General features: G+C 41.1%; 1 protein-coding gene across 6 annotated transcripts in view; it reads left to right on the top strand.

The window, feature by feature from the left end:
* NFAT5 (nuclear factor of activated T cells 5) overlaps positions 1–14,478 on the top strand; it is a 75,779-nt gene extending 61,301 nt beyond the window's left edge. For 3 of the 6 annotated variants that reach the window (XM_055818718.1, XM_055818724.1, XM_055818723.1), the window contains 4 exons: positions 1,624–1,772; positions 2,281–4,720; positions 5,918–6,164; positions 7,099–14,478. In XM_055818718.1, the coding sequence (XP_055674693.1) occupies positions 1,624–1,772; positions 2,281–4,720; positions 5,918–6,156 (2,828 nt within the window). In that variant the 3' untranslated portion in view covers positions 6,157–6,164; positions 7,099–14,478. The remainder of the gene's footprint in view (positions 1–1,623; positions 1,773–2,280; positions 4,721–5,917; positions 6,165–7,098) is intronic. The other 3 variants (XM_055818722.1, XM_055818721.1, XM_055818719.1) reach the window with 3 other exon arrangements.
* The last annotated feature ends 599 nt before the right edge of the window (positions 14,479–15,077 follow it).

Genomic DNA, 15,077 nt, shown 5'->3' with positions numbered 1-15,077 from the left:
TTCGGGTCTTTGCCTTCCAACAATGAAGTAGCACTGGACCATTTTTTTAAGTGGTTAATGGTGGTTTCAGCTTCCAGTTCGCGAGTAAATGGAAAGAGGGGTGTGTATGTCTTGGTATTGGTGGTAACTATTCAGAATTTCTCAACGAAGTGTATTACAAAAACATAGTACAAAATCAGGTGTTCCTCTGCTTTTGAAACTTCTTTTTCGTTATTAATCTCCCTTCTTTTTTTCATTCTTTCAAGCAAATACATCACCATGAATGAACGTAGCATTGCTAGTACCTAATCTGTATACCATTGGGGTTTTTAAAAATTGCTTAGATAATTTTTTTATTGTTTCTGATGAACACAACATGATTAAGCACATAGAAGAGAAAAGCTTATAAATAGTGACTACAGTATAGAAAAATATTAACTGGTGTCTTTAAATGTGCTGTATGACTAGCTGTCCTGAAGTCGGTGTATTTTAGAGTAGTTTCATTCAAATTGTGTTCCCTGCCAGCAGCACAGCCCAGCACATCAGGTCACGGGGCTTGTATTTCTGGAGCCACCCCAAACCTGTGAGTTAACAGGAGGGAAAGAGTTTATTTGGGTGTCAGTATATTGACAACTGTTGCCATACTGATGGCTGATAATTTATTGCTGAAGAGAGAAAATAACATTTCGGGAGAGAATCTTTGGTTTTACATAGAGTAAACACACGAGGACTGTAACTGAGGACGTGGCATACTCTTGATAGAAATTTGCAGAAAATTTACTGCCATGTTATTGTAAGATCTAAATTTGTTTAAAGCCTGGAGATCTGTTGCTTTATGTTGACGATTAATTCTTTAATTTACTTATAAGTACTTACGGAACTATGTTTTTTACCGGCTTTGCCATGGATTTGTTTTAAGCTCAATTTCAGCAGTATTTGAAATCAAGGCAGTATGATTCATTTACAGCAAAGATCTCAGTTTATGTAATATTTTTTGTGTGGATCGGGAAAAATTAAAACTAAAAAGATCTAATTAATTTTAAGAAGCCAGCTTTCTACATTAAAAAAGATAGACAATATAGGTTCTGCAAAGGCAGAATAACAACTTGCTCTTGCTACAGAGCTGACATGCAGATTTATCAAGTTTTTGCTTGATTAGTCCTTTAGCAGAACAAAAGTAGAGTCTAAATGCTTTGAGCATTCTGTTCATATGGTTATCTGAAAGCAGACATTTTTCAAAATTAAATAGAGAAGTTGTACACTTAAAGTGCAGTAAAGTTTAAAACCTGATAATTTGTGGACAGATGTCTTAAGCTGTTAGTTTGTAGTTCAGGCGGTTGGTGGATGGCTGTCCTGGTCTAGAAAGATACGAAATGGAAGGAAATCAAAATACAGCATTGCTGTTAGTCTTAAAAATAACTGTTGAAAGTTTCAGGTTTTCTAGGATTATCTGTAGTATTCCAAGTATTTGAAGTATTCGAATGTTTGCAATGATCCCTCTGCGTATTGGTGTCTTAGATGAGGATGAGAGCTCTTATGGTGGAACTGAAAAGTGAAACGGGAAGCAGGCACCACCAGAAACCCACTCTTTGCCTAGTGAATGTTAACGCTCTGTTGCCCTTCTTTTTTTATTTGTGATGGCAGCAGCGAAGGCCACTGGTTGTAACCTGGAGAAGGTGAACATTCTTCCTAGTGCCTTGATAACTCCACTCATGCCAAGCAGTATGATTAAGAGTGAAGATGTGGCTCCAATGGAAGTAAGTGCAGAAAAAAGATCTCCCCCTGTCTTCAAGGTAAGTTTGATAGTGATCTGAAGACAGTAGCTTTAATAGTCTTAGTTACATCTACCCATTAGCCCACATTCTAACAGTTGCAAGAGTAACACACAGGAACAGTGTCATGTCTGAGATCCGTCGGGGTATAACGTGACAACAGAGCATGATTAAAATAACAGACGATTTCCTTTGAATGCTGGAACAAGATGTTACTTTCAAACAGAGTGATTGATTGGTTAGTGGTACTATGATGAATTGTTCTTTGTCCTGTGACACAGAACTAGTAAGTTACTGTAGGAATTTTATTGTAATCACTTCCTAGCATCACTTTTGTTAAATTGTACCGTAGCCCCTTCCTTGAAAAGTAGCATTTCCACTGCTAGCCATTTGCTTATATGTTTGGTTATGTGTGGAGAGATACATCAGATCTTCTGTCTGATCTTTCTTGAACGTAGTGGATTGGTGGAAATTTTATAAGCATAACCTGAGTAAGCTTACAGATTGCTTAATGTGTTGCACTTTCCAGGCTTCAAGTGTGGTTGGACCAACTCAACAAACATTGGAAAACAGTATGTCTGGCATATCAACTTCTGCTTCCCATTTACCTTCTGAAAATGAAAACCAGCAACAAATGCAGCAGAAGGTGTATAATCCAGAGACATTAACTACTATCCAAACGCAGGACATTTCCCAGCCTGGTAGCTTTTCAGCAGTCTCTGCTCCGGGTCAGCTGCAGAACAGTGATGCATTATTGCAGCAAGCTGCACAGTTCCAAACAAGAGATTCCCAAACCAGGGAAGTCTTGCAATCAGATGGCACAGTAGTCACTTTGTCACAATTAACTGATGCATCACAACAACAACAGTCTACACTCTCAGAACCAGCACAGGCATTGCAGCAACAGATTTCATCCAGTATTTTCTCATCAGCAAGTGGCGTGAGTCAGCTGCAGAACACTATACAGCAACTGCAAGCTGGAAATTATCCAACAAACACTGCCACTGGCAGCAACAGAAATGTTGACTTGGTGCAACAGGTATTGGAAGCTCAACAGCAGTTATCTTCTGTTCTGTTTTCTGGTTCAGACAACAGTGAGGATGTTCAAGATCAGCTAAATGCAGATATCTTTCAGCAAGTTAGCCAGATACAAAATAGTGTAAATCCCGGGATATTTTCCTCATCAGACACAGCTGTCCATTCCAGAGCAGAGAACCTTTTGCCTGGACGAGCTGAAAATGTTCACTCACAGCCTGAAAATGCATTGTCCAATCAACAGCAGCAACAACAGCAGCAGCAGCAGCAGCAGGCGATGGAGACTTCTGCGGCAATGGTGATAGGAATCCAACAAAACATTTGCCAAGCTGCAACGCAAATGCAGTCTGATTTGTTCTCTTCAACAACTTCAGGGAACGGAGCCCTCCAACAGTCACCTGTTTACCAGCAGGCTTCTCACATAATGAGTGGGTTATCCACAAGTGAAGACATGCAAATGCAGTGCGAATTATTCTCTTCATCTCCTGGTGTTTCTGGAAGTGAAACTACTCCTACTGCTCAGCAGCAGGTCTCCAACAACGGACCTGCTATGTTTCAGGCATCAAATTCTGCGGATGGAGAAGAAGCTTCAGGACAGAGTAAACAGATGCAGAGTAATGTGTTTCAGACGATGGTTCAAATGCAGCATAGTGGGGAAAGTCAATCTCAAGTTAATCTCTTTTCATCTACCAAAAGCATGATGACTGTTCAGGCAAGTGGAACTCAACAACAGGGAGGTGGTCTGTTCCAGCAAGGCGGAGAAATCATGTCGATTCAGTCGGGAAGCTTTATGCAGCAGTCTCCGCATTCACAAGCTCAGCTTTTTCACTCTCAGAATCCTATTGGCGATACTCAGAATATATCACAGGAAACACAAGGCTCTATTTTTCACAGTCCAAATTCCATTGTCCACAACCAGACTAGTACTAACTCCTCAGACCAACTGCAGCCTCCAATGTTCCACTCACAGAACGCCATGGGTGTATTACAGAGCTCGTCAGTTCCTCAAGACCAGCAGTCTGCCAACATGTTCCTTTCCCAAAGTTCAATGAGCAACCCTGCAACTCAGGAAGAACAGATGTCCTTCTTTACAAGCCCAAATTCCATTTCTCCTCTTCAGACAGCAACAAACACTGAACAGCAGACTTCTTTCCAGCAGCAGACACAGATATCTCATATCCAGAGTTCTATGCTTCCCCAAGAACAGCCCCAGGCTCAGCCTGCTCAGCAAGGTTTGTTTCAGCCTCAAGTGTCATTAGGCTCCATCCAGTCCAGTTCAATTCCTCAGAACCAACAAGGAGCTATCTTCCAGCCTCAGCATTCAATAGTTGCTATTCAGAGTAGTCCTCCGTCTCAAGAACAGCAGCAGCAACAACAGCAGAACATGATGTTCAGTAATCAAAATGCCATGAGTACAATTGCTTCTCAAAAGCAGAACATGATTTTCAATCCGAATCAAAACCCAGTTACCAATCAGGAGCAACAAGGCCAGTCCATTTTTCATCCACAGACTAACATGGCATCAATGAACCAGGAGCAGCAGCCCATGCAGTTCCAGAGTCAGACTACAGTGTCTTCTCTTCAGAATCCTGGATCCAACCAGGCGGAAGCACAGCAGCCAGCCATCTTCCATAACTCACCCCAGATTCAGTTGGTCCAAGGATCGCCAAGTTCTCAAGAGCAACAAGTCACCCTCTTCATCTCTTCAGCTTCCATGTCTGCCTTGCAGAATAGTATGAGCCAGCAAGAGCTGCAGCAGTCTCCTATGTACTCTTCTCAAAACAGCATGGCAGGAATGCAAGGAACTGCTTCTCCTCCACAGCAACAAGCTTCTTTGTTTCACAACACAGGAGGAGGTGCTATCAACCAGCTGCAGAATTCTCCTGCTTCATCTCAGCAAACATCGGGAATTTTCCTTTTTGGCATTCAAAACAGTAAGTGATAAGTGCCTGATTCTGAGTTTAGAATTTCGAAGAGCTATTAATTGGAGTCCACAAGACAATTGATTGTTCAAGTCTAAGATATTACAAAAACTAAATATATATCTAGAATAAATGATGTAGCACTACAGTGGAGAATATACATATTCATCGTGTTGCTCTGAATATTGATTTTGCATGAGTACACTTAGCTAAAATACCTGTTAGTGGTCTTACACTTAGGATTGATGTGATAAAACCAGCTTAGAATTGTGTGTATATCTCTATAGAAATAAGTATATATATATGAAATAATATATAAGACATTATTAATAACACATACACAAATAACGTGTGAATACATGTGTGCACATGTTACAAATAACAGTTAGGCCCTCTTAGGACAGCTCTGCTAATCTTTGTCTTGCTGCATTTGGTTTCCACAATTTATGCAGTGGCTTTCTCCATGTGTTGTTGAAGAAAAGCAAAGATTTTCTGAAACTGCATAGTCCAGAAAAGCGTCTATTGATGAGTATTTGAACCCCCTTTAGTTTTATAAGCCTGCGCTTTTCCATATCTCATCTCTGAATTGAGCCTCTGTGGCAGTTCTTTGGGACATAGATCCTTTCCGCTGCCTGTCGTACCTGTGAAGCTCCAGAAGTAGCAGGTGCAGGTGATGATTGTGGCAGCTTGTGAAAGCCGTGGACAGAAAGCCCTTAGTCTGTGGGTTACACCTGAATGTGGGCTTTGCTGTATGAACTCTTTGGTCATCAGGCAATCCGCAGCCAAACCTTTCCGTGAAGCTGACGATAGTGCTAACAATAGGAGACGAGACTCGATTTGCAGGTTGTAGAAGGAGCTAGCGGACACCTTGGCTGAACTGAAAAAGATACATCTCTCTATTAAGAAAGGATGAGCATATTCAACACTTCCCTTATGCTGTGCATTTTGCTTTACTTCCAGCTAAGCGTTGTCCTTTGGGGTGTTAGTAGCATTTGGTTTTACTGCAGAGTCCGTGTATTCAATATGTATGCCTTGAGCCTCTGCTTATACCCTGAGGCAGTGGTGAGCAACAGTGGTCTTGTGAACAAAAGCACATGTAACTTTCTACAGGTTATAGTCAGTATGGATGTATGTGAAGGCGCTGGCTAATTCACTGCGTGTATTAAGCTAATCTAAGTGATCCTTTGTTCTTCCCTTGCTGTCTAACAGACTGTGGCCAGCTGCTAACTTCTGGACCAGCTACGTTGCCGGATGAGTTGATGGCTATAAGTCAGCCAGGTCAGCCACAGAGCGAAGGACAAGCAGCAGTGCCAGCGCTTCTCTCCCAGCAGATATCGGAGACTTCTCCGCTACCTTCGGCTATGGCAACCAATCAGAATATTGAGAAAATAGATGATCTGCTTGTGTCATTGCAAAATCAGGGGAACAATATGGCTGGCTCATTTTAATTAATCAAGTAAGTAATGCATTTGAGTTTCTGGGTTCTTCCCTGCTACACATACTTTTGCTCAGTGAGTCTTCATTCTGGAGTGTATTACCATGCTTTAAGAGGTCAGCTGAAATGTCAGTAATGCTGAATTAAGAACATAATACCAGTGGAGAGAATCAAGGGTTATTAAAAACAGTCATCAGAATTTGTATGAAACGGTTGAGGCTGGGTCTTGTTCAGTTGTGGTATGTTTTGTCATCTGTTGTTACAGTCTAGTACTTTATTAGGAAGGAGAGTAGATCACTGACAGCTCAGCAGATAAAACAGTTGCGAAATATGACTGTAGTTAAAAACTTAAGGCTTATTGAGTAAATAACATGTCAAGTGTCTACTGTTCTGAAGTTGCCCCCTGGGTTACAATAATGTAATGTGAAAACAAGTTTTGGTAGAATATGGCAGCTGTTGAGAGTACGCCACATGCCGAGTCTTTGCTAAAAATGAGCTGACACGATCAGCTGTTACTAGGAAACATTCTGCTTTTAGAAGGTGCCTTTTTCAGAGAGGTGGAAGAGGCTTTGACTACAAATGAGTACCCAAGAACCAGGACGATTCTGGGATCTAGTATTGTCTGCAGTCTGTATCTTGGCTCTAGTTAACTGTGTTGCTGTCCTAAATCCCTCATAAGTTTCATTTAAGTGATACGCTCCATTTTCTAACCTAAACTGTTTTGTATATGAAATTACGAACTTTAAAAAACAAACCAACCAAACCAAACAGCAAAAAACCCCAGGAGCATGGAAGGAGAGTAAACCTGCTTTATGGAGGAGAGTGCGTGCTGATACTAAGTGGCTTCATGTCTCCTTGTGAAGAGCACTTCCAAGATGAGGGAACTACACAGAAGTAAGAGGATGACTTCTGTTTGTTCTGCCTAACTTTTTTGGTTGCTTGTTTTTTCCTGCAGATATTCTGTGAAGAAAAAAGTGATGATTTCCCAGATCCTCTCAGACCTTCCAACTCTGGATTAGGCTGTGCGGAACTGATTGCTTCTGTCAAAAAGTGGCCCTCTTCTCTAAAGAGCACACACGTGGCCAGTTGCAGTGTCTAGCACCTAAGGCTATGACCATAGTACTTGGGATCTGTAGTGCCAATAATGCTGAGAAGCTATGCTTTGTTTTGCTGGGGCATGGGATTGTACTGTTACCAGATTCCTAAAGCTCATTGACAGTGGGGTGCTCTCCGAATTTAAAGCATATCTGGTCAGTTATTATTGTTAGAAGGTAATACATGTTACCACGTTTACTTTTTTCCCTCCTCTTCCTTCTTCACATCCACTCTTTTGACTAGAAAAGCTTGCGAAGCAGAAACATCAAATGCCTGTGACATGAGCCATGACTCATAGCTGTCAGTATGTGAAGGGGTCGCATGTTTTACGGTTGAGTAGGAGAGCTAATACTGCAATTTTTTAATTGCAGTAGGTGGCAATGAAAAATATTGGTAACTGTTGTAAACAAACAGAGAATTGCTTGCTGCTGTAGATAGCCAGAGGTGGGTGCTGCCCATCTGAGAATGTGATTAACGGTTTTCCATGTCTCGTACGTCTAAGTGTACATAGAGCAAGGGTTTAGTGGCTCTAACAAAATGAAGAAATGAAGGGGAACTTTCAATTAAATTTTGCTCTTAAAATCTTATCCTCAAAAATACCTTCAACTTGAAAAGAACATTCTGTCTGGCTGAGGAAAGAATTCCTCTGTGTCCCTCACTCTGACTGTATGGATAGAACTCTGTAAAGCAGCATTAGCCGTTCTCAAACCAGCCTTCTCCCTTTCATTCTTTTCATGGTTTTCCTTCTTTCTCCCTCAGTTTCATGTTGCGTTTTTAAAGAAAGACATAAATATCCTACTGGCTTTAAAGATCAGAGGCAGCTTTTAGGAATCCGTGGCATTCAATTGCTTAGTCAGTAGAAGCTTTGACAAATAATCAAGGATTAAGGAAAGAGGAAGAATTTCTCTGCCACCTTCTAAATGCAGGAATCCCCCTTAACCAGTCATTTTCTAGCTGTTAACTGATGTAAATCTTCAGCTTGACTTTACTCCAAGTAGGGGGCAAATTACGTAATTCGTAAGCATTCTTGAAAAATTCACTTCATGCTGAGCCATTGCATCTTTGTAGCATATTGAGCTCATTGCAGTTTTGAAGTGATTATTTTATTCCTCCAACGATCCTCCAAGTATAGTTTCTAGATTGTCATGTTTCAATTAAAAAAAAAAAAAAAAAGATGATGTTACAGAATGTAAAACCAACCCACTCCAGACCATGCAGTTGTATTGTGAGGCATGTGAATTTTTTTGGGTGCTCCAACTATCTGGACAGTTTTGTGATATCTCACTACAGCCTCATTCAGATGTTTGTTTCTTCTCCTTCTGCACGTAGAAAGCTGTTGCTGCAGTTAGAGCCAAACAGCTGTCACGTATGGCTATTATGCCTTGGTAGAGTGTAGTTGGTATCATGTCATTTTTCATTTTTGTTATTTTAAATAACAAAGAATAATCTGTAAATGGATTTTAAGTTACTCTAGTCTGTTTACTGTGTGTTTTTCCCTTAACTTGTGTGCTTAGTTGAGCCGTGTAGAGTTTTTGTTTGTTTTAATGGATTTCCCGTTTGTCAGTCTGTCATAACGTTCACTTTCTCTTTCTGTCTCTCTTTCTCTCTCTCATTGAGAGGCATTGAATTACGTTTTCAGTAGTAAGGCTTCTTGCCGATATGAAGGGAACTTTTCAGAAAGAGACCTGCTCTGGGTCATTTAATTTTGAATACAGTTTTCAATCGTTCAAGTTTTGGATGGTTTATATCTAATGTGTGTTTCATTTTTTTGGAAAGCTATATTTTGTATTTAGGAAATGGTATACTATTTTGCTATTTGTACTGAGTGAGTACATTGGCATAAATATAAAAATTTATATATATACATATATATAAAATATTCTTTTTGCCACACATTTTTGTGGTAAATTTGTGAGTTTGTCTGATGTTCTACCACAACGTGGCGTCTGATAACAGTGGGGTGGGGTGGGGTTTGTTATGTCTTTATTGAGTATTTAAGTACTTTTTGCAACATAAATAACTTGTTCATCTCTCGCCATTCCATCAGGCAATTTATTGTTCCAGCTGGCTATGAGAAGCTTCACTGTGTGTTTCAATGTGTCTGTCACTCAGCAATACGATCTAGGAAGGAAACCTGTAGGCATTTAGGCGTATCTTAAATAATGGGGTTTCATTCAGAATGAGCCATTCAGCTTTTATCCACTATCATTGTCTATTTAATATTTTATTATTAGCGCCTCTGTGTTTTAACTCTTAATTTATGATTATGCTAAAATGTTTAAAATTTTAATCATGATAAAAAAAACTTTCCCTGCTTCATAATGTCCAGAGCTGCTTTAACCCTGAACCATACTTTTCTTTCTATGATTTTTTTTTTTATTCCCCTCCCTGCTAAGATGAAATATTAACAAAATCTTGTTACGGTTATGACATGAAAACGGCAATCTTGCAGCATTGACTAAATGCTGTAGGAAGCTAGGTAGAAAACTTGAGAATTATGGACCGAAACAACTTCCAGATGGTCTTGGAAGTCGATAGCCAGTTATTTGAAAATGAACTGGTGGGTTTTGCAGGATTGCAGTCCCAGAACAAGCTGCTGGGTGTCATCTGGGGCCTTCATACACAGAAGAAGTAATAGGAATGATAAATTCGCTTGTGTGCTGCTTCAATTCGTTCAGTTGTTCCAAAGGGGTGTATCCTTATGTTCAAGTGCTGTCGGTCAGTGCCAAGTCACCAGGGACCAATTCTCCATTTCACAAGATGGGTGTCCAAAGAGAACTTCATACCAAGACTGCTACAGCTCCAGGGGAAGGGTATGTTTGAATTGTGTGCGTATTTTAGGTCACTTGTGAAGAGAAGAGGAAAAAAAAAAAAACAAAAACGGAGAGAAAAAAAAAAAAGGGCTGTGCTATCACATTTTTCACTTCTGGATAACACCTTTCTTTTCTTGTGTTAAATTTATCTTGTTCATTTTAGGTCAATGTTTAAATGTACAACACTTTGAACATGTGATTTGGTTACAAAAAGTATTTGTCTTATGAATGAAGAGGTTGCTCAGCGGTTGATTAGTGCTTGAACTGCTGCTTGCAGACAGCTGTTATGGAGGATAAAGAGAGGTTTGATAAGCCAATAAAGAGCTTAAAGACAGGCTGTGGGATTTCATGGCAGAAAAACCCTGGAACAGTGTGAGCCACATCTGTATTTAGAGTCCTGAACATGTACTTTTGTAATTTGAACAGTTGATACTGATAATTGGAGCTTACTCTGCTGCTTTTTTTGTTTGTTTGTTTGTTTAATCCCTGTGTTCACTCCTCTGCGCGCTCACGCTGGCGTGCCTGTTAGCTGCGAACAGACAGTGCTTGTTTGCAGAGGCAGTGGCATCGTGTCCGGTCCGTTTGGGTTGAGAAAGTTAGATGATACTGAGATGTTAGTCTCTATAAAGGTAAAGCTCCTGATGTTATTGTAAAGGGGAAGTTACTATCACATCCACAAAGCAGTGATTAAGTGTAGAAGACAGGTGAAAAAAAACTGTAGAGCTGCGTTGCTGGGATGGGTTTTCTGTATCCTGTTTTTTCTGCTGCTTGAGCTTGCTCTTTAAAGAATCATTAAATCTAAACCTCAGTGTTAAATGTGGGCTATACTCTTCAGCTGTTTGTGCCTCTAAAGCGCCCGTGGCCTGCTGCCTGCACAGCGCCGGCGGTGCATGGTGCTTTACAGAACGGCCAGTTGCTGGCACAGGTTCAAATTGAGGGAGACGTACCTGCTAGTCACCAGGCGCGAGGCTGCGTGCATTCTCTTCTCTGCTCATACACTGTGTGTATATATATATATAAAAATATGAATAACAGGTAATACACAGTTATTAGCTAAACATCTCCTCTGGCAGGAAGTTACTGGTGCTTCGTGCTTAATTAGCAAGTCCACGTTTTGTTATTAATTGCCTCTTCACTGTCTGATCTTTCAGCAGTTACTCAAGCCAAATGCTTTGCTATTACTTTAACATAAAAATAGTTCGAGAAATAATTTCAGGGTTGCTGTTTTAAAGTGGATGTTTAATCACCAATCATTTTATTATAATTACTTTTAATTACTGACAGGGTGGTTTCTTCCTGTCTAGTTTTAAGACAGAATAAAGCATGGGGAGTTAAGCATTTGTAACTTTGGCAGGTTTTTTAACTGAAAATACTAGGAGTATGGGCAGCTGTATCAGTGGACATTCCCCCAATTTAGAGAAGTTGAACTTTTTTTTTAAAAAAAGCTTTTAATGTTATTTTGGTTTAGGATATAGTTTCTAAAAAGAAAACTTTTCTGAATAGATTTTCTACTACTATTATCTTTCCAGAGTCGTCAGAAAAAATACCAAGCGAGTCAGAAGCTTGCATTTGTCTTAAAACATAGTGTAAATCACCATTTGAGTAGCAGGAAAGAATGATTTATTAAAAAGCAAAGTCAAAACTGTTGTTACTAGACTAAAAAAACCTACACGTAGTTTCCCTCAAGGGTACGTATGTGTGTGCGCAGGCATGCATGTGCACGTGCATGAGAAGTTGGAAAAGAGTTGTACTGTCAGGTTTGGAATCTCGTGCCTTTGCGTGGCAGACGGTTGGGTTACTTTTTCAGGGTGGTTATGGGGAAGAGTGTGAGGGGTTACGGACAATTATCTTGAGAGAGAGAAGCAAGAACGAGGAGAATGAATTGCTTTGCATGCTCTTGTGCAAAAAGTTGTAGGTGGGAGACGAGAAGAAATACTGATCGCTGGTGGCTTCTCATTACTGCAAAATTTATTTTCAAGGAATAGGTGTTTTTTGTGTCCCAGTAGGACTGGTGGCAGCTCTGTTATTTTAGAATCTAAAAGGAAACTAGTACTCAGACGCTTTGTTTGTTTGTTTTTTTGATTTGGAGTAGTCTTTTGGGATAGATTGTGAGCACTTTGTGTTCATATTCAGACCAATTATGCCAGCTGCATAGGACAGCAGTTGCTGGAGCATATGAACAGGCGTGTCTGTGCCCGCTGCGGGCTGGGAATCGACTGTAGAGGGTCACTGCGGGAAATGTTGTTTAGATACAAGATAAAATGCAGCAGCAGGGAAACTCCTGTAAAAGCATACTTGTAAAATTCTCTAGTTGACTACGGGACTCTGAGGGGTTAAACAGGAGGAGAGGCTTTTCCTTCATTATAATCTGTATAGGTATGTAAATAGGCAATGCCTGTATATTCTAGGATTATATATATGTATATAGAGGAATCATATATTTAATATATATAAATAATTAGTAGACACATGCATAGAATACTGTTATATTTACATTTTTATAAACCTGAAATAATACTACTTTTCCTTAGTATGAGGTTATTTACCAAGGTTTTTGTAGTAACTCATTAATAGTTGTATAAATACCTTTCAGTACTGTACATGTGGGTCTGTTGGTAATGTTGCTCCAGAAACTTGCTCCGCTTGTGAACGTAACTCATATCCATGGGTTGAAAACGGCTCTACACTTTTCTATTTTTATATGTTTTTATTAATAATTGCAGATGTGGTGTTAGCAAAACAGTAGAACTGGTAGCCCTGCTGAGAGCCTGCCCACCGGCTGGGCTCAGGAAGCGCACCGGCAGCAGCACCGGCTTTCTGCGTCCGCGTGCTCCCCAGCCAGCTCTCCTCAAGTGACTCCTGACTTGGGGACCTTTTCCATTCTCAGTCTCCCAACACCTTGTGCAGGTAGGGAATGGTGGTGGCTGCGTTGCTCTGGCAGAGTTGGGCTGACACCCACAGCTCTCTCCCGGTGGGGGTTCTTAGTTGTTGCATAGGAAAGGATCCCGGCTGCTGCTCAGCTGGGTTGCACTTGGATTGGAAAGGTGAAGCTTAATCTGTCATTCCTGTTCTCTTTATTCTCATAAAGGCAGGGATATTTAAATTTTTTTTTTAACCAACATTTTACTGCAACAGTCAATATTTAGAAAACTCCTTGAAAGCTGGCAAAAGCTCTTCTTGGTTTCTAGCAATGAGGAACCCTGCCGCAACTCGTACTGATTTCTCACAGATGTTGTAAGAAACTAAGCGCTCTGAAAGAAATCCAGATTGTAAAATCAATAGCATGGATTTTGCCTGCTGTGACTCTTCATGTCAAATCAGGTGTGTTCCACTGCAGTTTGACATGAGGTTGATCGAGGAACGTTATTGTCCTGATACAGGCTTTATCAAAGCACCTCTGCCAAACTGAAAGCCAATGTCCTTATTTCTCCTCCTTGAGCTGTCGGCTTGCAGGTCTGATCTCTGCTGCTCCCAGAGACCTGTAACTTTTGCTACAGTTCATGAAATTGCCTTGTAACATTCAAGTGTAATGGGGCGAGGGGGAGGAATCCAAGGATTTCCCTGTTTGCTGTGGGACACTCACCGACACTCTCTGCAAGTGCTCAGTTCAGGCTCCAAACCCCTTGCCACCCAGTAGCAGCCTGCTGGAAGATGCTCCAGTTGTGTGCATTTGCTCCAGGATTCAGACTGGCGAAGAGTCTTGTGTTCAGATCACACAAACAGCCTTCACTTCTTTTTTCAGGCCCTGGAACCACCCCTCTGTGAGCCAGGGAAGGTCTGGCCAGTGTCCCTCAGCGGGGGTGTCCCATGAAGAGCGTGGCTCTGCTGGGGGGCAGGGTAAGGGCGCTTGGGGGGGAAGCTCCCTTTTGAAAGGAGAGAGTGGCACCTCTGGGTGTTGCAGAACTGGGAACACATTCCAGTATCCTGCTTTGTAGACCACAGTATTCCTGAAACTTTTTTTTTTTTTTAATTCTGGACACTATTTGAAATGAGGTGATATTTCCATCTGAGCTCATCATTAATGAGTAAGCTCCAAAAAACCTTCAGAGCAGAGCTTTCTACCTCTGTTACTAGCTGCATCTTTCAGTGGCTTACCCGCCTTTCTGCCATGTGTTCCTGGCGTGCACTGGTCGACCGCTGAGCTGCCTCTTCCACTGTCCTGCAATGTGAAAGTAGCACCAGATATTCCTTTGTGCATTTCTGTGTATATGGCTTTCGTAGTTGGGATTTTCAAAGCACTGATACCGGGTGTTTTCAGTTTGTTCTATGAGGGGATATTTTATTTGCATCTATGTTTTTAGCTATCCTGTGATAACTTGTTGAATATTAAAAAATAAAAATATTTTGCTTCTATTGGGACATTTGTATACTCGCAACTATATTTCTGTAAACAGCTGCAGTCAAGAATAAAACAATGAAAGTTTTCATTTTGCAGTGTAAAGTCTTGTTGTGTTTTTTTCAAGGGCATCTTGGAAGTGCCATTCTTCAGCATGGAGTCAACCTGTCTGGGGCCAGGAAATGCTGGGAAGGCAGGAGCCCATGCCAAGTTCTGCCTGTGGCGGTGTGTCCTGCTGCAGCTGGTGCGTTAAGAAAAGGCACTGTGTTGTGCCTATGCTTTTAAAATACTGCAATGTTTCTTTTTGACTTTGTGGCATGAAGTCTAAAGTAACCTTTGTGGCGCACTACCCAAACCCCAGCCTGAAAATTATAGAGCATTCAAGGAAATAGTTTTCATTGTCAGCCTGCAGCAGGATTTTGTTGCCGAGGGAGCTGGGGAGATGCAGAGGTCTCCCCCAGGGTGGTCTGGGGGCTGTGCTGCCTCAGGGAGGTGATGCCAGAAGTCCTAAGCCAAGATGAATGGGAGTTTCTGCTTTGCTAGAATGTGTGGGTGTGAGTGTGTGTGCGTGTGTGCATGTGTGCACGCATTAGCACAGTCCCCCTTTATCTGCATCTTTAGTGTATTTATGCTAACGTGCTAAAAATGATGTGGGGTTGCTGAGGCTCGGGTGTGTGTCCCCCTTCTTGC

Source organism: Falco peregrinus, chromosome 14, assembly GCF_023634155.1.
Source record: "Falco peregrinus isolate bFalPer1 chromosome 14, bFalPer1.pri, whole genome shotgun sequence".
Taxonomy (NCBI): Eukaryota; Metazoa; Chordata; class Aves; order Falconiformes; family Falconidae; genus Falco; species Falco peregrinus.
Note: the sequence above shows the minus strand (reverse complement) of the source record. Positions and strands in the feature narration are given on the sequence as shown.